The sequence below is a fragment of the Lithobates pipiens genome, unplaced genomic scaffold (genome assembly GCF_037356315.1).
Source record: "Lithobates pipiens isolate NorthernLeopardFrog02 unplaced genomic scaffold, aLitPip1_a1.2 Scaffold_13, whole genome shotgun sequence".
NCBI lineage: Eukaryota > Metazoa > Chordata > Amphibia > Anura > Ranidae > Lithobates > Lithobates pipiens.
In genome coordinates this window covers 184,616,856-184,637,739 of record NW_027507718.1, presented here as the reverse complement: position 1 = coordinate 184,637,739, position 20,884 = coordinate 184,616,856, and the positions used below count along the sequence as shown (strand labels likewise).

Genomic DNA, 20,884 nt, shown 5'->3' with positions numbered 1-20,884 from the left:
CACCTGCCCCCTCATCAATAAAGATGATACAAAAATAAGTGCCCCCCGTCAGTGCCACCCAGCAGTGCCCACAGTGCCCACAATCTGCCTCAACAAAGGTGCTGCACCCCAGTGCCACATATCCGTGCCCATCAGTGTCATCTACCAGTGCCCAGCAGTGCCGCCCATCAGTGCCACCTATCAGAGCCACCTATCAGTGCCCATCAGTCACATCTATCAGTGGTACCTATCAGTGCCCCTTAGTGCCACCCATCCGTGCCACCCATCTGTACCACCCATCTTATCTGTGCCCATCTTTGCCCATCAGTGCCGCCTTATCTGTGCCCATCGGTGCTGCCTTATCTGTGCCTATTAGTGCCGCCTTAACTATGCCTATCAGTGCCCACCAGTGCAGCCTATCAGTGCCCACCAATGCAGCCTATCAGTGCCAACCAGTGCAGCCTATCAGTGCCGCCTCATCAGCGCACTTCAATGAAGGAGAAAAATGACCTGTTTGCAAAATTTTATAACAAACTATTGAACATGATTTTTTTTTTTGCATTTTTTTTTTGGTTTGTTTAGCAAAAAATAAAACTCCCGGCTGTAATTAAATACCACCAAAAGAAAGCTCTATTTGTGGGGAAAAAATGATAAAAATTTCATTTGGGTACAGTGTTGTATGCCTGCGCAATTGTCATTCAAAGTGCATCAGCGCTGAAAGCTGAAAATTGGTCTGGGACTGAGGGGGGTTTAAGTGCCCAGTAAGCAAGTGGTTAAAGAAACAGAGTTTTTGAAAAGGTGCTTGCAATACTTTGATGCGACTTTGATCCAGAGAGTGTAAGGTCGGATCAAATTTGCACTATTTCCAGTGTGGTCGTGCTAGTGTGAATGGAGCCTCAGTGCTCTGGATTGAGACAAGTACACACTATAGAGGGATATGCTTTCTTCATATTTCATGTCTGAGGTTTACAACCACTTTTAGCCCTGGTTGACACTAATGCAATGCGGGAAACGCACAAGATTTTCTGCGTTTCCCCACATTGCACTCCACAGCAATCTGCTGTGGGTGTCAATGTTGGAGTAAAGTGTTACTAAACCCATAACATTAAAACTAGTCTGTATATGCAGTAAAGCATGCCTGTTATACTCACTGTGGAACCTAAGGGGTTAAACCTCTGCATTGTGTATAAAGGCTGTTTGATCCTGTCTCTCTGATCCTCCTCTTCTTTCACGGTCTCCAAAAAATAACCTGATACTTACAGAGCCAGGGGACAGGCTGCACATGCTCAGTTTGGTGTGGATTGCTAGAGAGTTTTTTTTTTTTTGGGAGAGAGAGCATGTGATCAGCACTGTCCAGACAGAGTATCAGGAGAATGAAAACTCCTCCTACAAGGTTTAATAGAAACAGATACAAGTCACAAGACTGCTATATACTGCTGATGAGAAAAGGTATTTATCCATTTTTATTTACTAAAATAATTGCATTTCAATGTTCTGTGGGAGACAAGATATAGTGAATGCAGGTTCTGGGTTTAGTAACACTTTAACCACTTCAGCTCCAGAAGAATTTACCCCCTTCCTGACCAGAGCACTTTTTGTGATTCGGCACTGCGTCAATTTAACTGACAATTGTGCAGTCGTGCGATGTTGCACCCAAACAAAATTGATGTCCTTTTTTCCCCACAAATAGAGCTTTCTTTTGGTGGTATTTGATCACCTCTGCGGTTTTTATTTTTTGTGCTATAAACAAAAAAAGGTGACAATTTTAAAAAAGGGCAATTTTTTTTACTTTTTGCTATAATAAATAACCCCCCAAAAATATATCTATATATATATATAAAAAAATGTCCTCAGTTTAGGCTTATATGTATTTGTCTACATATTTTTGGTAGAAAAAAAATCGCAATAAGCATATATTGATCGGTTTGCGCAAAAGTTATCGCGTTTACAAAATAGGGGATAGATTTATGGCCTTTTTATTATTTTGTTATTAGTAATGGCGGCGATCTGCGATTTTTATCGTGACTGCGACATTATGGCGGACACATCGGACATGTTTGACACTATTTTAGGACCATTGTCATTTATACAGCAATTAGTGCTATAAAAAAGCACTGATTACTGTATAAATGAGACTGGCAAGGAAGGGGTTAAACACTAGGGGGCAATCAAGGGGTTAAGTGTGTCCTAGGGAGTGATTCTAACTGTAGGGGGATAGGCTACCACTGACCTAACAGAGATCACTGTTCCCGATGACAGGGAGCAGTAGATCCCTGTCATGTCACTAGGCAGAACAGAGAAATGCCTTGTTTATATAGGCATCTCCCCGTTCTGCTGCTTTGTGACATGATTGTGGGCCCTCGGTGAACATCAAGTCCGCAGGACCCGCAGGAATGGTCACAGAGTACACAGCTGGCATGCACGCCAACAATGCCACGCTTTAAAGGGGACGTACCTGTACGCCCATTTGCGCAGCTGTGCCGACATACATTGTACAAGCAACAACACCCCAAAACAGAATCCAAAACACAGTGCAATTGCCAGAATCGTATTGCATTCAGGTGTGGGGGAAAGAAAGGGTCCCTGCGCCATTTTGGTGTGGATGCAATCTCAGCCATACAAAATGTATGGTTTAAATCGCACTGCACAGACATTGTATGTTAACCACTTCCCACCCGGCCAATGCATATATACGGCCGGGTGGGAGCCGTCTACTCCTGATAGGCCGTTCAGGAACGTCCTTCAGGAGTAGCGGGATCGCGCGCGCGCGCGCGCGATCCCAATGTGCTCGTGTCACCCGGACACGGCACATCTCAGATCGGCAGGAGGGCTCTGTGATTGGCCCTCCTGATCACATGACAGCCGTGTCCAATCACGGCCGTCATGTGATGTAAACAAACAGCCGGTTGCTAGGCAATCGGCTCTCCTCTCCTCACACGGAAGTCACCGCTGAGGAGAGGAGAGCAGAACGCTGCAGCCGGCTGATGATCAGTGAGTATGGGCTGCTTTTTACTCACTGATCATCAGTGTAGTGTAAACACACAACACACCACACAGTACAAACACAGTCCCCACATATGTCCCCAAAACACACATGTCCCCAAATAATAAAAACACATGTCCCTAATAATAAAAACATGTCCCCCACATATGTCCCACTAAAATCACATGTCCCAATGATTATCTGCACACATATGTACGTGATCACCTGCACACATATGTACATGATCATTTGCGTACATATGTCCGTGATCACACAAACCAATTATTATACACTTAACGGAATTTTTTTTACCAAAAACATGTAGCAGAATACATTTTGGCTTAAATTTATGACAAAATTTGATTTTATTGGATTTCTTTTCAAATAGAAAAAAGAAAATATTGTTTTTTTTCCCAAATTTCCGCTATTTTTGCGAATATATTGCAAAAAAAAAAAAACGGAGTCGTGAATAAATAACACCAAAATAAAGCTCTATTTGTGCGAACAAAATGATAACAATTTCATTTGGGTACAGTGTAGCATGACCGCGCAATTGTCACTGAAAGCGCTAGAGCGCTGAAAGCTGAAAATTGGGCTGGGAAGGAAGGGGGTGAAAGTGCCCTGTATTGTAGTGGTTAAGCACACACCAGCGTGAACCTAGGTTAAAGTAGAACTAAATTCAACATTTTTTTTTTTTTTGGCTAGAGTGGAGATAGATTAGAAGCCATGTCAGGTTTTATTTACGTCTCTGCCTGTTGGGAAGATTTCCTTTCTTTATTTTTCCTGTTTACTGTTACCACCGAGAGTGGAAGAAACTCACAAACTTTGGGTTGTCACCAGAACAGGAATAGCGGTGGAAATCTTCCAATGGGGACACTAGTTCTAGTGATAACCACAGATTCCCTAACTTTTGGAGGGATTTCTTCCTGTTTTACTTATGGGACAGGAAGTGAAGAGTGATCTCCATGGAGGGAGGGGGGAACACAAAAGCCCATAAAAACTAACAGGGGTGTTTACACAAGAATGAAGCCCGTTCTACTTAATGAGCCAAATCAGTAATGTCAAAGATTATAGCTGTTTCTGAGACCCATACGGTAGAATAGGGCGAACCCCCTCCCACACACTTCCCAGATTACGTTACAACGCAACTTCGCCAGCCTAAGCCCCTCCCTAAAGCCGTCACCTTCGCCTCATGACTGCTGACGTGTCCGTGACGTAAGCACCCCCCCTCCCATTATGGCGTTTTCTCCCTCTCTCACTAGTTTCTAAACTTTCAGTTTGCCGTTCGGCCTAGCTTACTTCGGCTTCACGATAACGCCGTGCGTTAGCAGCAAACGGCAGAGTAAAATCCACCTCTAAGCTGACGGAATCCCCCTGTAGCCCCTAGCAACGGTGGGACGGGTAAACTGCAGCCGACCAACCAACGTGCCGTACGCGGTGATGTCAAGGTCTGCGCAAGCGCGCCTTTCCCTGCGCGGCAGCGCGTGACGTCATTTGCGGTGGTGGTGGGTGCACGACCTGAAGCGGCTGTCTCCCTGTGCCCGCGTTTGGTGAAGTGTGGGCGGCCTTTAGAGTTTTGCGGAGAGTCGGTGTGGTGAAGCCCCGTCCGAGAGAAATTTCCGTCAGTGCCAGGCGTTTTATCCTCTGGTTCCATCATGAGCGTGGAGGCGTACGGGCCCAGCTCGCAGACCCTGACATTCCTTGACACGGAAGAGGCCGAGCTGCTCGGGGCCGACACTCAGGGCTCGGAGTTCGAGTTTACCGACTTCACCCTGCCCAGCCAAACTCAGACCCAAGGGCAGACTCAGAGCCAGCTGGACGGACAGGTAGGCCCGAGCGCGCTTCCGGTATTGGGCTTTGGGGAGGGAGGGAAGGCCTGGCGTGTCACCTGCGCGCCCTCTGACAGCAGCAATGCTCATGCTGGAGGGGCATGGGTGGCCTGACGTCTGCCTGTCATTGCCATGTGCCTCGTCTGCATGTTTACTGACTGCAGGAGATATGTATCTAGGAATTGGCATGTCTTACATTGCCTTCTCCGTATCACAGGAACAGCCCGCTCAGAGCTCACTTCAAATGTATTTATTTTATCTATAGATGGTGTTTTGTAACTTTTTGGCCCCTTCGGCAGTGGATCCGCCTGCTCACCGTGGGATCTGTCCGCTGAGCAAGCAAATGACAGGTTCATGTCTGCTGATGGAGAGTGGACACTGGCACAGCCCGCTGTTCTCTATGGGGCGGTCTGATGATAGTGGACTGCCTGCCCGTTTCCATCTGATCCGCTAAATGGATGGGGTACAGTTCCCCATCCATCTGTTTTTAGGGGACATGATTGGATGTGTAGAGAGCAATGTACGGTCCATTAGGGCCATTTTGAAATGCGGCCCGATGTGAAAGCACATTTCACACAGACAATTTGACTTGTCAAATCGCTGTCTATTGCCGATGTTCTTTCCAGTGGCCGCAGTTGAAAAATGCCTCCAATGGGTCTGCTTATGTGCAGTACGCATCACTTCAGCTGATATGTTGATCAGCTGGAGTTATGTCAACACGGCACATGCGCAGCTCGTTGGAGACAGCATCTGATGATCTGCTAAGCGCAGAGAGAGAACTACGTTTTCAGATTCTGCCTCACTGTTGCGGGGCAGGTTTTGACTGTATTGAACGGTGTGTTTTCTGTGTTAAACAGTGGGTTTTGGCTGTGTTTAAGGGCGGGTTAAAACACACACAAAACCCCCTCTTCAACACACCCACCCTGCAAAATAGCGAGGCAGAATCTGACAATTACGTTATCCCTTGGCGCTTAGCAGATCGTCAGATACTGCCCCCGACAATCTGTGCTTGCACATTGTTGACATCACGCCAGCTGATCAACACCGCTGGAATGACATTGCGTACTGCACATACCCATCGGAGGCATGTTTCGACTGAGGGCATTTCTCAATGGAACACAGGAAACGGCACCGGCCGAGTTGGTGTGACGTCACACCGATTCCCTAGAGTAGTCCCTGTACTATTTTTGGCGACTTCGGGGGGGATTTAAATAGACATCTTTGCATGAACCCTCACAGGTGTTTGTCAAATTTGCCCCCGAAGTCAGACTGTGTTGTTGGTTTGAAATCGCGCGAGTTCAGCTGAAATTTCAAAACTGCCCTCAATGTACCTGGGTTTAAGCCTTATTCACAATATATGCAAAGACAGTTTTTCTGCAAGGGCTCAAAAAAAATTATGTGCCCTGTTCACAACACTGGTATCGCGTGCAGATTTTTTTCTGTGCAGGAATCTGCATCATGTATGATGTGTTCTGCATGAGAAAAACTGACGTGACATCAACACTGTGGTCTGAATGGGGTACATAACTGACATGCGTAAAAACTCACTGAAACATGCATTAAAACTGATGAAAGCTCCTGTCTCTGCAAGTGAAATCTGCGTGTCTTTCCCATCAGTTTTCATGCATGTATGGTGTGAATGTGCCCTTCTCTAAATCCATCGATTTAAGTTTCAAAAAGTTATCGTCATGGTACGCTGGAAACGCTAACGGTCACATTTGCTTGCATGCCCTCAACCAAACTGTCAATCCATAAAAATGGCCGGTGTCCATAACTGATCATATTGTGCAGTTGCAGATCAAATAGAGGCCAAGATGGCAGCTTCCTTGGCTGACATCTTTAGCGGCTTTAGTTACACTTTAACCACTTCAGCCATGGAAGATTTGAGCATCTCTTTGGTTTTTAGTTGTTGCGCTATAAACAAAAAAGCACATATTTTGAAAAAAAACACAATATTTTGTACTACTTGCTATAATATCCCCAATTTTTTTAAAAGCATTTTTTCTCTCCTGGGTTTAGGCCGATATGTATTCTACATATTTTTGGTAATAAAAATCCCAATAAGCGTATATTGATTGGTTTGCATGAAAGTTATAGCGTCTACAAATGAGGGGAAAGATTTATGGCATTTTATTTATTTTTTACTAGTAATGGCGGTGATCGTCGTTGCTGTGACATTATGGCAGACACATCAAACACTTTTTGAACCATTGGCATTTAGACAGCAATCAGTGCTATAAAAATGCACTGATTACTGTGTGAATGTTACTGGCAGGGAAGGGGTTAACACTAGGGGGCTATCGAGGGGTTAACTGTGTTCCCTAGGGAGTGATTCTAACTGTGGGTGGTGGGGACTGACTAGGTGAGGAGAGTGATCGTTGTTCATACTTAGTATGAGCAACAGATTGCCCTCCTTACCCCTGACAGCACGGAGATCTGTCATCAACTGCCGGGCATGTACGTCGACTCGCCCAGGGGAGCCAAACTGACACAGTATTACTGCCGCGGCTGGTCGGGAAGGGTATAACTAAAGTCAGAACGTTTTATTTTTAGTTTTTAAGTTTTGCATAGACAGGGTTATATGCTCTATCCAAAATGGGGGAAGAAACGTTTTGCCTATAGTTCTACTTTGGGGCTTTGTGCACACGGGCATATGAATTTATGGGCTAATATGCTGCATTTTCTTTTTGCCAAAATGACTCTAATGTTGCATGTTTATAGAGGTCGACCAATATGGGTTTTTCTCTGGCCAATGCCGATATTTAGAAATCATGGTGGCCGATATATGATGCAGATTTTTTTAATTTTTTTTTTTGGCTGATATGTAAGGCCGTTTTTTTTTTATTTATTTTTATTTTTTTAAATCCCCCTTCATCTCATAAAACCTAACAGACACCTTTCCCACTGGGGCGTTTTTTTTTTTTTTTTAGGCGCTATTGGGCTAAAAATAGCGCCTGTAAAGTGCCTGCAAAACGGCTCCCCTGCAGTGTGTGTGAAAGACAGTGCTTTCACACTGAGGCGATGCGCTGGCAGGATGTTAAAAAAAAGTCCTGCAAGTGGCACGTTTGGAGTGATGTATACCGCTCCTCCACCACTCCTGCCCATTGATATTAATGGGCACCACTGCCGAAGTACATGCGATTTGGCAGCGGTGCTTCACGGGCTCATTTAACCTCTTCTTCGGCCGCTAGCTGGATTATATGCGCCCCACTAGCAGCCGAATAGCACCGCTAAAATGATGGTAAAGCGCTGCTAAAACTAGCAGCATTTTACCATCAACGCCTGCCGGCTCCAGTGTGAAAGCAGCCTATAAAATAAAAACAGGTAGTCAAAACTTTTGGATGAAAAAAATGGGCTAACTTTACTGTTAGGTGTTTTTTTTTTTTATTTATTTTTTTATATCATTTAGTGTATTTTTTTTCCCCCAAAAAATTGCATTTGAAAGACCTCTGTGCAAATGCCGTGTGACATAAAATATTGCAACAACCGCTATTTTATTCCCTAGGGTCTCTGCTAAAAAAAATATATATATAATTTTTTGGGGGTCTAAGTGATTTTCTGGAAGAAAATACAGGACTTTTACTTGTAAGCAACAAGTGTCAGAAAAGATTTTGTCTTTAAGGCTGGGTTCACACTGCTGCGGGGGGAGATCCGGATGTGATTCGCACCGCAAATCACATCCGATCTCCGTAGCGATGCGAGTTCAGCCATACAGATAGTATGGCTGAATTCGCATCGCTCCCGCAGCAAACTCGCACGGGACCCTTTTTTTGGTCCGCAACAGAATCGGATCGCATGGGGGTTCACACCATGCGATCCGATTCCTGTGCGAGTCGGCAGATCGCACTGCGATATGCGGACGGATCTGGGGGTGTCATTAACATATCATTGACACTCCCAGCCGTCCGCATAGGGCAGTGTGAACTGCCGGCGGGAGTAATGCGATGCGGGAAAACGCCGCGGATTCGCGGCATTCCCGCATCGCAGCGGTGTGAACCTGGCCTCAATGGTTAAACTGAGAACTCTACACACAGAGCTGAGTTCATTCATTCAAGTGTAAACATTGTATCTTTTTGCTCTTTTCTTGGCAGAGTGCCCAGAGAGGAAACAAGTGCTTCTATGAAGACTCAGGCAACTTGCATTGACCTCTATTACAGAAGTAATTTCCAAGTTGCACTGTAGTTCTAAATCTGCCTTTTTATCAGCTCAATCGGCCGATGCCGATTAATTAAAAAACTGCAAATATCGGCCGGCCGATATATCGGTCGACCTCTACATGTGTAAGTGAGCGTCTGTGCATTTACACTATATTACCAAAGGTATTGGGATTCTGCCTTTACACGCACATGAACTGTAATGGCATCCCAGTCCTTAGTCCATAGGGTTCAATATTGAGTTGGCCCACCCTTTGCAGCTATAACAACTTCCACTCTTCTGGGAAGGCTGTCCAAGGTTTAGGGGTGTGTGTCTATGGGGATGTTTGACCATTCTCCCAGAAGGCCATTTGTGAGGTCAGGCACTGATGTGAACGAGAAGGCCTGGCTCGCAGTCTGTGCGCTAATTCATCCCAAAGGTTAAGGTCAGGCTTCTGTGCAGGCCAGTCAAGTTCCTCCACCCCAAACTCTCTCATCCATGTCTTTATGCACTGGTCCAAATCATTTGGTGGAGGAGAGATTAAGGTGTGGGCTTGTTTTTCAGGGGTTGGGCTTGGCCCCTTAGTTCCAGTGAAGTGAACTCTTAAGGCATACCAAGACACTTTGGACAATTTTAGGCTCCCAACTTTGTGGGAACATTTGGGGGGGTGGCCCCTTCCTGTTCCAACATGGCTGCACACCAGTGCACAAAGCAAGGTCCTGATCTCAACCTGATAGAGTACCTTTTGGGATGAATTTGAGCGGAGACTGCGAGCCAGGCTTTCTCATCCACATTAATCCCTGACCTCACAAATGCGCTTTTGGAAGAATGGTCAAACATTCCCATAGACACACTTCTAAACCTTGTGGACAGCCCTCCCAGAAGAGTGGAAGTTATAGCTGCAAAGGGTGAGAAAACTCAATATTGAACCCTGTGGACTGGGATGCCATTTAAGTTTATGTGCATGTAAAGGCAGGCGTCCCAATGCTTTTGGTAATCTAGTGTAAATGCATGCTACTGTCCAAAATATTTTCTCTGGCCATTGGAATACGTTTATGCTCATGAGGTCCTCAAGTGTGGGTTTTTTTTTTAATTTAGTTTAAAGTACTTAAGGCAGGGCTTGACAAATTTGCTTGGAATCTAGGAGCCAGCTTAAAAAGTTAGGAGCCAGGTCGGTAACGGCGATCCGGACCGGTCCCTGGCCTGACATGGAGACGAATGAGGGGAAGGTAGAGCCCATAGCTCTTAGAGGGACATTTTATTTCTTTTTTTCAAATGACAATGTTTTTTTTTTTTTATTGCATTTTAGTGTAAATATGAGATCTGAGGTCTCTCTGACCCCAGATCTCATATTTAAGAGGACCTGTCATTCTTTTTCTATTACAAGGGATTTTTACATTCCTTGTAATAAGAATAAAAGTGACAATTTTTGTTTAAAAGAACAGTGGAAAAAAATAAAAAAGTTAAAATAAGAAAAATAATTTTTGTTTTTGTCCCACCCGCATATGAAAGCGGTGTTCAAACCACATATAGGAGGTATCGCCGTGATCATTAGAGCGAGAGCAATAATTCTAGCCCTAGACCTCCTCTAACTCAAAACATGCAACCTTTAGAATTTTTTTTAAACGTCGCCTATGGAGATTTTAAAGGGTAAAAGTTTGTCGCCATTCCATGAGCAGGTGCAATTTTGAAGCGTGACATGTTGGGTATCAATTTACTCGGCGTAACATCTTTAACAATATAAAAAAAATTGGGCTAACTTTACTGTTTTATTTTTTTAAAGTATTTTTTTCCCCCAAAAAAAGTGTGCTTTTAAGTCCACTGCGCAAATGCGGTGTGACAAAGTATTGCAAAACTGCCATTTTATTCTCTAGGGCAGGGATATGCAATTAGCGGACCTCCAGTTGTTGCAGAACTACAGCTCCCATGAGGCATAGCAAGACACTGACAGCCACAAGCATGACACCCAGAGGCATGATGGGACTTGTAGTTTTGCTGGAGGTCTGCTAATTGCATATCCCTGCTCTAGGGTGTAGACCCGCAATTCTTTGCAAAATTAAGACTTTATTTTTTTCACAAAATTGTCATATTAGCAGGTTATTTCTCACACGCATCATATGCATACCACAAATCACACCCAAAACACATTCTGCTACTCCTACTCTGTATGGCAATACCACATGTGTGAGACTTTTACACAGCCTGGCCACATAAAGGTCCAACAGATTGGGACTTTAAATGAAGCGCGTGGTATATGTGCCTCCATCCCTGGTTCAGGCAGACAAAAAGGAGGTTTGAGACTTTAACCACTTCAATACCGGGCGTATTCTGGCACTTCTCTCCATGTAAAAATCATAATTTTTTTGCTAGAAAATTACTCAGAACCCCCAAACATTATTTTTTTTAGCAGACGCCCTAGGGAATAAAATGGTGGTCATTGCAACTTTATCTCACACGGCATTTGCGCAATCATTTTTCAAACGCCTTTTTTTTTTTTTTTGCGCTTTTCATGAATTAAAATAACAGTAAAATTAGCCCAATTTTTTTATATACAATGTGAAAGATGTTACACCAAGTAAATAGATGCCTAACATGTCACGCTTTAAAATTGCGCACAATCATGGAATGGCCCCAAATTTCGGTACTTAAAAATCTCCATAGGCAGCACTTAAACTTTTTTTTTTTACAGGTTACCAGTTTAGAGTTGGAGGAGGTCTAGTGCTAGAATTGTTGCACATGCACTAACGCACGCGGCAATACCTCACATGTGTAGTTTGAGCGGCGTTTACATATGTGGGTGGGACTTACAAGTGCGTTTTCTTCTGAGCACGAGGTACCGGGGACAGGGTCGTTTTAAATTATTTTTTTTTATCTTTACGCTTTTTTAAAAAAAATGTATGTATGTAAACATCCCTTGTAATATGAATCTATGTGACAGGTCCTCTTTATGGAGAGATGTGGGGTCAATAAGACCCCACATCTCTCCTCCAGGCTGGAAAGCAAGAGATCGGGGGGAAAAAAAATTAATCTCATGCTGACAGCCGCGGTCGCGCCCGGCCCTCTGACCATAGAGATGACTGTTGACCCTCTTTATTAAGCATAAATATATAATGAAGTACACGACAGTGGTACAAAACTTTAAAAAGGTAAAACAAAAATATCAAGTGTTTTAATGAAAAGATTAAAACATCCAAAATATTCAGTCATAGTTTTTCGGATGTTTTCACCTCTTGCCGACCAGCTCCTGTACATATACATTGGCACTTTGACGAGGGATATCTCGGTAATGGCAGCACAATCCATCTTTTCAGGAGCCGGTCGTGCTTAAGATAATGGTGATCTCTGCGGCGGATTTGCCGCAAGATCACCATTATCGGCGGCAGGAGAGGTGCCACCCACACGTTTCTTCCGCTTACCGGAGCCATCCGTAGCGGTGGAGGCGATTGGGTCCTCTAGTGCCTGGGCATGGAGACGAGTGAGGCTAAGATGGCCCCCACCCATCTCCATACCATAGCAGGGCGGAAGCGATGTCAAAACGTTACTTCCGTCCATAGCTCTTAAAGGCACATTTTAAAAAAAAAATTTTTTATTGCATTTTAGTCCAAACTAACTAGGACTTTGACCGCAGATCTCATATTTAACCGCTTTACAACCGCCTCACGCCGATATACGTTGGCAGAAGGGCGCGTACAGGCAGAATCGCGTACCTGTACATTGCCCTTTAAGAGATGGCGGGGGCACGCTCGCGGAAAGCTCTGAGTCCAGTCGCGGGTCAAGTGGACTCGATTGCTGCGGGGATACCCGCGATTACCTCACGGAAAGGAAGAACTGGGAGAAGCTAAAGTAAACAAGCATCTCCCTGTTCTGCCTAGCAACAGTGACACTGATCTCTGCTCCCTGTGATTGGAGCAGAGATCAGTGATCTGTAAAACAGCCACGCCACCCCCACGGTTAGCAACATTCCCCTAGGATACACTTAACCCCTACACTGCCACCTTGTGGTTAACCCCTTCACTGCCAGTGTCATTTACACAGGAATCGGTGCATTTGTATAGCACTGATTGCTGTATAAATGACAATGGTCCCAAAAATGTCCGATGTGTCCGCCATAATGTCACGATAAAAATCGGCGCCATTAAATTTTTTTTTAAAATGCTATAAAACCCCTATTTTTTAAACACACTAACTTTTGCGCAAACCAATCAATCGCTTATTGCGATTTTTGGGAAAACAAAAAAAAACGTAGAAGAAAACATATCTGCCTAAACCTGAGGAATTTTTTTTAAATATTTTTGGGTTATATGTATTATAGCAAAAAGTAAAGAATGTGTTTTTTTTTTTTTTAAATTGTCGCTTTTTTTAGCGCAAAAAATAAAAAACGCAGGGTTGATTACCCCAAAAAGAAAGCTCTATTTGTGGGAAAAAAAGGACGTTAAATTTTGTTTGGGAGCCACGTTGCACAACCGCAATTGTCAGTTAAAGTGATGCAGTGCTGAATCGCAAAAAGTGCTCTGGTCAGGAAGGGGGTAAATTCTTCCGGGGCTGAAATGGTTAAGAGGCCCTGTCATGCTTTTTTCTATTACAAAGGATGTTTACATTCCTTGTAATGGGAATAAGTGATCCAAATTTTTTATTATTTAATTTTTTTTAAGGTGAAAAGTATAAAATTAAGTAAAATAAGATTTTTTTTTTTTTAAAGCGTTCTGTCCCGACAAGCTCACGCGTAGAAGCGAACGCATACCTGGGTAGCGTCTGCAATGAAAATGGTGGTCAAACCACACGTGAGATATCGCCAAGATCAGTAGAGCGAGAGCAATAATTCTAGTCCTAGACCTCTTCTGTAACGCAAAACATGCAACCTGTAGAATTTTTAAAACGTCGCCTATGGCGATTTTTGAGGCTAAAAGTTTAACACTATTCCACAAGCGGGTGCAATTTCGAAGCGCGACATGTTTGGTATCAATTTATTCAACATTTATCTTTCACAATATAAAAAAAAAAAATTGCACTAACTTTACTGTTTATTTTTTTAATAAAAAATAATTTTTTTTCCAAAAAAGGTGTATTGCAGTGACCGCTATTTTATTCTCTAGGGTGTTAGAAAAAAAAAAACAATATATAATGTTTGGGGGTTTAAAAGTTTTTTTTTTTTTTTTTTATTTTTTTTTTTTGCTAGAAAATTACTTTGAACATGTAAACACCATGTTGGCGATAAAGCCCCACTAATTTTAGTAGTGCTACTTTACCTATGTTATAGTGTCGCTTTTCACACGCTAGTGGGGTGCTTTTAACACCTGCTAGCAGCCGAATACAGGGTTAAAAGTGACGCTGCCGAAGCTCTTTGTATGAAATTCAGCAGTGGTGCCCATTAATTTAAAATACAGGAGCGATGGAGGAGTGGTGTATACACCGCCCCAAAGATGCTGCTTGCAGGACTTTTTGTAACGTCCTGCTAGCGCACCGCCCCAGTGTGAAAGCACTCGGGCTCTGATACTGGGGCTGCAGGGGAGGTGTTTTTGCAGGCACTTTACAGGTGCTATCTTTAGCCCCAAAGAAGGGTCTAAACGATTGGTCAAGCACTTGCGTTATGCAACAATGTGAAGTTGAAGTAAAGCCTTCTGCATTTTAAAGCTGATCTCCATGTTTCAGTGAACTTTAAATAGTTTGAACTAAGTTGATCCAAGCTAACATTTACAGTGGCTATGTGTGCTGTATAAACTATATGTACCCCTGGCTACATACAGTATACAAAGAAATACAGTGGATAGTGGTGCAGGTTATAGTATATAAAATGAATTGTGAGTCCATACAATTGAGCTATCTAGTTGTGTGAGGAAACAGTCTGTGATGGCAGGGCAGCCTTGCAGGGGGAGTTGAAGCACACTCCAAACATGTAAAGAGAAAACAGGAAGCAAGCGCCTCTTAAGATTGTAGAGTTTAATAGACAAAGCGTTTTAAAAAAACTCACATGTATATCTTTAAACATCCGTGTCGTCATCCCGCCATACACTGCATTCCAGCCCTCTCCTGTGATCCAGCTGCTTTCCAGGCCTCGCTCTGGATCCCACCTGAACGCAGAGACTCCTGCTGGTCAGAATGCTGGCCACACACCGATCAACAGGACATGACCGCTGCTGACAGCTGAGGCAGAGATCCGTGTAACTGAACTCTACTGTAACTGTTTAAAGATACTACATATGAGTTTTTTTAATACGCTTTGTCTATTAAACACTACAGTCTTATTTAAGAGACGCCTCCTTCATGTTTTCTCTTTACATACAGCATATTTCCTTGTATTCTACCAGTGGGATGAGAACTTCTCATCCTGCGCCCAAAACAAAATAAAGTCTGGGTGAGTACTACTCATTCAGAGGAAGATTTGTATTTTATGAATGAATACTTCCTCTCATTGACTTGGGTGGAGAGGTTTGCTGAAGCCCTCATGAATGCCATCTGTCAGAGGAAGCTTTGTATTCATCCACAAAATGCAAAGCTTCCTCTGAATGGCTGAGCAGTGCTCAGCCCAACTCTATTTTACTCCAGTAGTGGGATAAGAAGTTCTCGTCCCCCTGCTGGAACACAGTGTTGTATACTGTATGTAGCTTGTCTTATGGTGTAGATAACACTTTAGTCGCCAACCGTTTTTTTTTTGTAGTAATTGTACCTTAAAAGCGGAACTGAACTTCTAATCACCTCCACCTTCCAGCAATGCCTTCCCGGCTACTGTCGTCTTTGCTTTGGGTGCTGGGGTTTCACCCTCTTGTTTGGCTGATGAGGTACTGTGTCATTCGAGCACAACCAGCCATATTACTGTACAGAATGTTACCATATTTCAGAAAGTTTACGGTGCTGCATTTTGAAAACAAAAGGTAACTTTTTTAATTCGGTTGGCTTCCATAAAAGTGGAGTTTATCCTTTAAAGAAGTACTAAAGGCACACTTTTTTTTTTTCTCATTTTAAATTGAGTAAGGGAGGGTTATAACATTTGTTTGTCAGTTTTTTTTTTTTTTTTTTTATATAAATCTGTGTCCTATTGAGGAGATCCCTTTGCTTCCTATCCCACAGCCAAAACAGGAAATCCATCCAAAGTGAGGAAATCCCTGAGTGGCACCAGAACTAGTGTCTAGAGTTCCATTCTTCCCGTTCTGGTGGAAACCCAAAATGTGGCATATGTTTCTCTATCTGAGCGAGTGATAAGCGTGCTTTGTGTAGGTAACCAAACCAGTGAATAAAAACTGGCACATCCTTCAGTAAAAGCATGATACTGTAAAAATTTGCCTTTAGCTATACTTTAACCGCTTTAGCTGCTCAGATGCCATAAATATGTACACAGCCTTGGCAGCAAGCAGTTATGATTTGGTACCGTTTTCTGCAACCAGCGATCGGCCTTTATGTAAAAGTGATCAAAGTGGCTTTATCGCTACTTCAATAGCGAGTATTTGCACAAGTATCGGTACTTGTGCAGATGCGCCCATACTTTCAGGCTCGGTTCTTCGAGCTGTCAGTGGGGATGAACAAATGTTCCTCTGCTTAACCCCTTATTAACCCTTAATTTACTCTAATCAGCCTTAATTAACCCCCTATTCTCCTCCATTTCATTTTTTTAACGTCTATTTTATAAACGATAAACAATTAACTTTTTTTTTTTTGTTTTGTGAATATTTTTACACATACATATTAACATATTTACACATTTCACATTAAAGTGCAAAATTCAAAAAACAATTTTTCATTTTGTAAATGCCTTTTTCAATGCTTTGTACCATTGCTGACAGCTGAAATGTAAACAAAACAGTTGCGGTAGGTATCGAGTACTAAAACAAAGTATCTGTGCATCCTTGTAAGGCCTCATGCACACGAGACGCAGATGAAACCTCTGTTAAAAAAAAGCTGAAACGCGCGTTTAGAAACGCGCGTTTTGCCGCGTTTGCATGTCGCGTTTAGACGCGTTTAGACGCGTTTAGACGCGTTTGCGTTTAGACGCGTTTATAAAGATAACATCATGTAGACCCTCCCCAAGCTCTCAAAGCATTTTTTTTAACTATTTCTGCTATTTTGATCAGAGTGAGCAGCAGCAGCATAGAGAGCAGTTGTACACTTGCATTTGCCGTGTCACTTGCCACGGCACCTGCCACAAGTTGTGGATTGTCCACTTGCCACGTCACTTGCCACAAGTTGGGGATTGTCCACTTGCCACATCACCTGCCACGTCACCTGCCACAAATTGTGGATTGTCCACTTGCCACGTCACTTGCCACATCACCTGCCACGTCACTTGCCACGAGATGTGGATTGTCCACTTTCCACGTCATCTGCCATGCCACCTGCCACAAGCTGTGGATTGTCCACTTGCCACGTCACCAGCCACATCACCTGCCACAAGTTGTGGATTGTCTACTTGCCGCGTCACTTGCCACATCACCTGCCACGTCACTTGCCACGTCACCTGCCACAAGTTGTGGATTGTTCACTTGCCACGTCACCTGCCACGTCACCTGCCACAAGTTGTGGATTGTCCACTTGCCACGTCACTTGCCACAAGCTGTGGATTGTCCACTTGCCACATCACTTGCCACGTCACCTGCCACATCACTTGCCACGTCACCTGCCACAAGTTTTGGATTGTCCACTTGCCACGTCAGCTGCCACGTCACTTGCCACGAGATGTGGATTGTCCACTTTCCACGTCATCTGCCATGCCACCTGCCACAAGCTGTGGATTGTCCACTTGACACGTCACCAGCCACATCACCTGCCACAAGTTGTGGATTGTCCACTTGCCACGTGACTTGCCACATCACCTGCCACGTCACTTGCCACATCACCTGCCACAAGTTGTGGATTGTCTACTTGCCGCGTCACTTGCCACTTCACCTGCCACGTCACTTGCCACGTCACCTGCCACAAGTTGTGGATTGTTCACTTGCCACGTCACCTGCCACGTCACCTGCCACAAGTTGTGGATTGTCCACTTGCCACGTCACTTGCCACATGCTGTGGATTGTCCACTTGCCACATTACTTGCCACGTCACCTGCCACGTCACTTGCCGCGTCACCTGCCACAAGTTTTGGATTGTCCACTTGCCACGTCAGCTGCCACGTCACTTGCCACATCACCTGCCACGTCACCTGCCACAAGTTGTGGATTGTCCACTTGCCACGTCACTTGCCACATCACCTGCCACGTCACTTGCCACGAGATGTGGATTGTCCACTTGCCATGTCACTTGCTACGTCACCTGCCACGTCACTTGCCACGTCAGCTGCCACGTCACTTGCCACAAGATGTGGATTGTCCACTTGTCACATCACCTGCCACATCACTTGCCACATCACCGGCCACAAGTTGTGGATTGTCCACTTGCCACGTCACTTGCCACATCACCTGCCACGTCACTTGCCACAAGATGTGGATTGTCCACTTTCCACGTCACCTGCCATGCCATCTGCCACAAGTTGTGGATTGTCCACTTACCACGTCACCAGCCACATCACCTGCCACAAGTTGTGGATTGTCCACTTGCCACACCACTTTCCACGTCACCTGCCACGTCACCTGCCACAAGATGTGGATTGTCCACTTGCCACGTCACCAGCCACATCACCTGCCACAAGTTGTGGATTGTCCACTTGCCACGTCCCCTGCCACGTCACCTGCCACAAGTGGATTGTCCACTTGCCACATCACTTGCCACATCACCTGCCACAAGTTGTGGATTGTCCACTTGCCACGTCACCTGACACAAGTTGTGGATTGTCCACTCGCCACGTCACTTGCCACATCCCCTGCCACAAGTGGATTGTCCACTTGCCACATCACTTGCCCCATCACCTGCCACAAGTTGTGGATTGTCCACTTGCCACACCACTTTCCACGTCACCTGCCACGTCACCTGCCACAAGATGTGGATTGTCCACTTGCCACGTCACCAGCCACATCACCTGCCACAAGTTGTGGATTGTCCACTTGCCACGTCCCTTGCCACGTCCCCTGCCACGTCACCTGCCACAAGTGGATTGTCCACTTGCCACATCACTTGCCACATCACCTGCCACGTCACCTGCCACAAGATGTGGATTGTCCACTTGCCACGTCACCAGCCACATCACCTGCCACAAGTTGTGGATTGTCCACTTGCCACGTCCCTTGCCACGTCCCCTGCCACGTCACCTGCCACAAGTGGATTGTCCACTTGCCACATCACTTGCCACATCACCTGCCACAAGTTGTGGATTGTCCACTTGCCACGTCACCTGACACAAGTTGTGGATTATCCACTTGCCACGTCACTTGCCACATCCCCTGCCACAAGTGGATTGTCCACTTGCCACATCACTTGCCCCATCACCTGCCACAAGTTGTGGATTGTCCACTTGCCACGTCACCTGACACAAGTTGTGGATTGTCCACTCGCCACGTCACTTGCCACATCACCTTCCACAAGTGGATTGTCCACTTGCCACGTCACTTGCCACGTCCCCTGCCACAAGTGGATTGTCCACTTGCCACGTCACTTGCCACGTCACCTGCCACAAGTTATGGATTGTCCACTTGCCACGTCACATGCCAGTCACCTGCCACAAGTTGTTGATTTTCCACTTGCCACGTCACCTGCCAAGTCACTTGCCGCGTCACCTGCCAGGTCACTTGCCACGTCACCTGCCACAAGTTGTCTATTGTCCACTTGCCACGTCAGATGCCAGTCACCTGCCACAAGTTGTTGATTTTCCACTTGCCACGTCACCTGCCAAGTCACTTGCCGCGTCACCTGCCAGGTCACTTGCCACGTCACCTGCCACAAGTTGTCTATTGTCCACTTTCCACGTCACTTGCCACTTCACCTGCCACGTCACTTGCCACAAGTTGTGGATTGTCCACTTGCCACATCACTTGCCACCTGCCATGTCACTTGCCACAAGTTGTGGATTGTCCACTTGCCACGTCACTTGCCACAAGTTGTGGATTGTCCACTTGCAATTGCAATTGTTTAAAATATTTTTCTAATGGTTTTTCATCATTTGCAATCATTTTTGAGATTTTTAATGTAAAAAAAAAGGTCACCTTTAAAAACGCATATAAACGCAAACGCGGCTAAACGCGGTAGCGGCGTTTTGCCGCGTTTTACCGCGTTTTGCCGCGTTTTGCGTCTGAAACGCAGAAATTTTTGTTTCTGAACGCATTTTTTTGCTTCTGGAAAAACGAGATTAAACGCAACTGCATATAAACGGAAAAAAACGAGACTGTGTGCATGGACACATAGGATAACATTGAATGAGTTCAGGTGCAGTTGAAAAAACTGTCCAACTGCATCTGAACGCGCGTTTAACTGCGTCTCGTGTGCATGAGGCTTAACATGTTACACCCTGAACATGGGTACAACATGTTACAAAAGGTGAACTTATCCTTTAATTTTAGGGCACATAAACACCGTAATATTACCCAATTAAAAAAAAATATAAAAATTTTAAATGTGGTTTCATTGCGTAAATAGATGCCAAACATGTCAAGTCCTAAAATTAAGTGGGCCTGTGAAACTGCAACAGACTTGCTGCTACCCAAAAATTTCAATAGGCAGGGCATGTTCCAGTGGCCATGGAAAGAATTGAGTGGCTTGAAAAGTGTAGTGGCTGGGAGTGTGTTTTAAAAACCCTTGATACTAGACATGGTTTATAAACAATGCTGCGACTAAAGTGATTGTGGGTGCCTGAAACTGGTTTTGTTAGCCTCTTGTAATCTTCTGTTTGGTAAGGGCCCCATTTACAATTGTGGATAGGGCCATTTGTGATTAGATGCGGGAGCTCTGTGGGTTAGCTGCGATAATCTGCAAGTCATTTAGTAACACTCTTATAAACCTGCTATTTTACTGAGGAAATTACATTAAAGCGGTAGTAAACCCGCAATTTTTTTATTTTTTTTTAAACCTGCAAAGCAAAAGGCATAATGAGCTAGTATGCACC

General features: G+C 44.6%; 1 protein-coding gene across 1 annotated transcript in view; it reads left to right on the top strand.

Annotated features, from left to right (window-relative positions):
- Positions 1-4,420: 4,420 nt before the first annotated feature.
- UPF1 (UPF1 RNA helicase and ATPase) overlaps positions 4,421-20,884 on the top strand; it is a 185,672-nt gene continuing 169,208 nt past the window's right edge. The window contains exon 1 of the mRNA XM_077475960.1: positions 4,421-4,788. Coding sequence (XP_077332086.1) covers positions 4,618-4,788 — 171 coding nt within the window. The 5' untranslated portion in view covers positions 4,421-4,617. The remainder of the gene's footprint in view (positions 4,789-20,884) is intronic.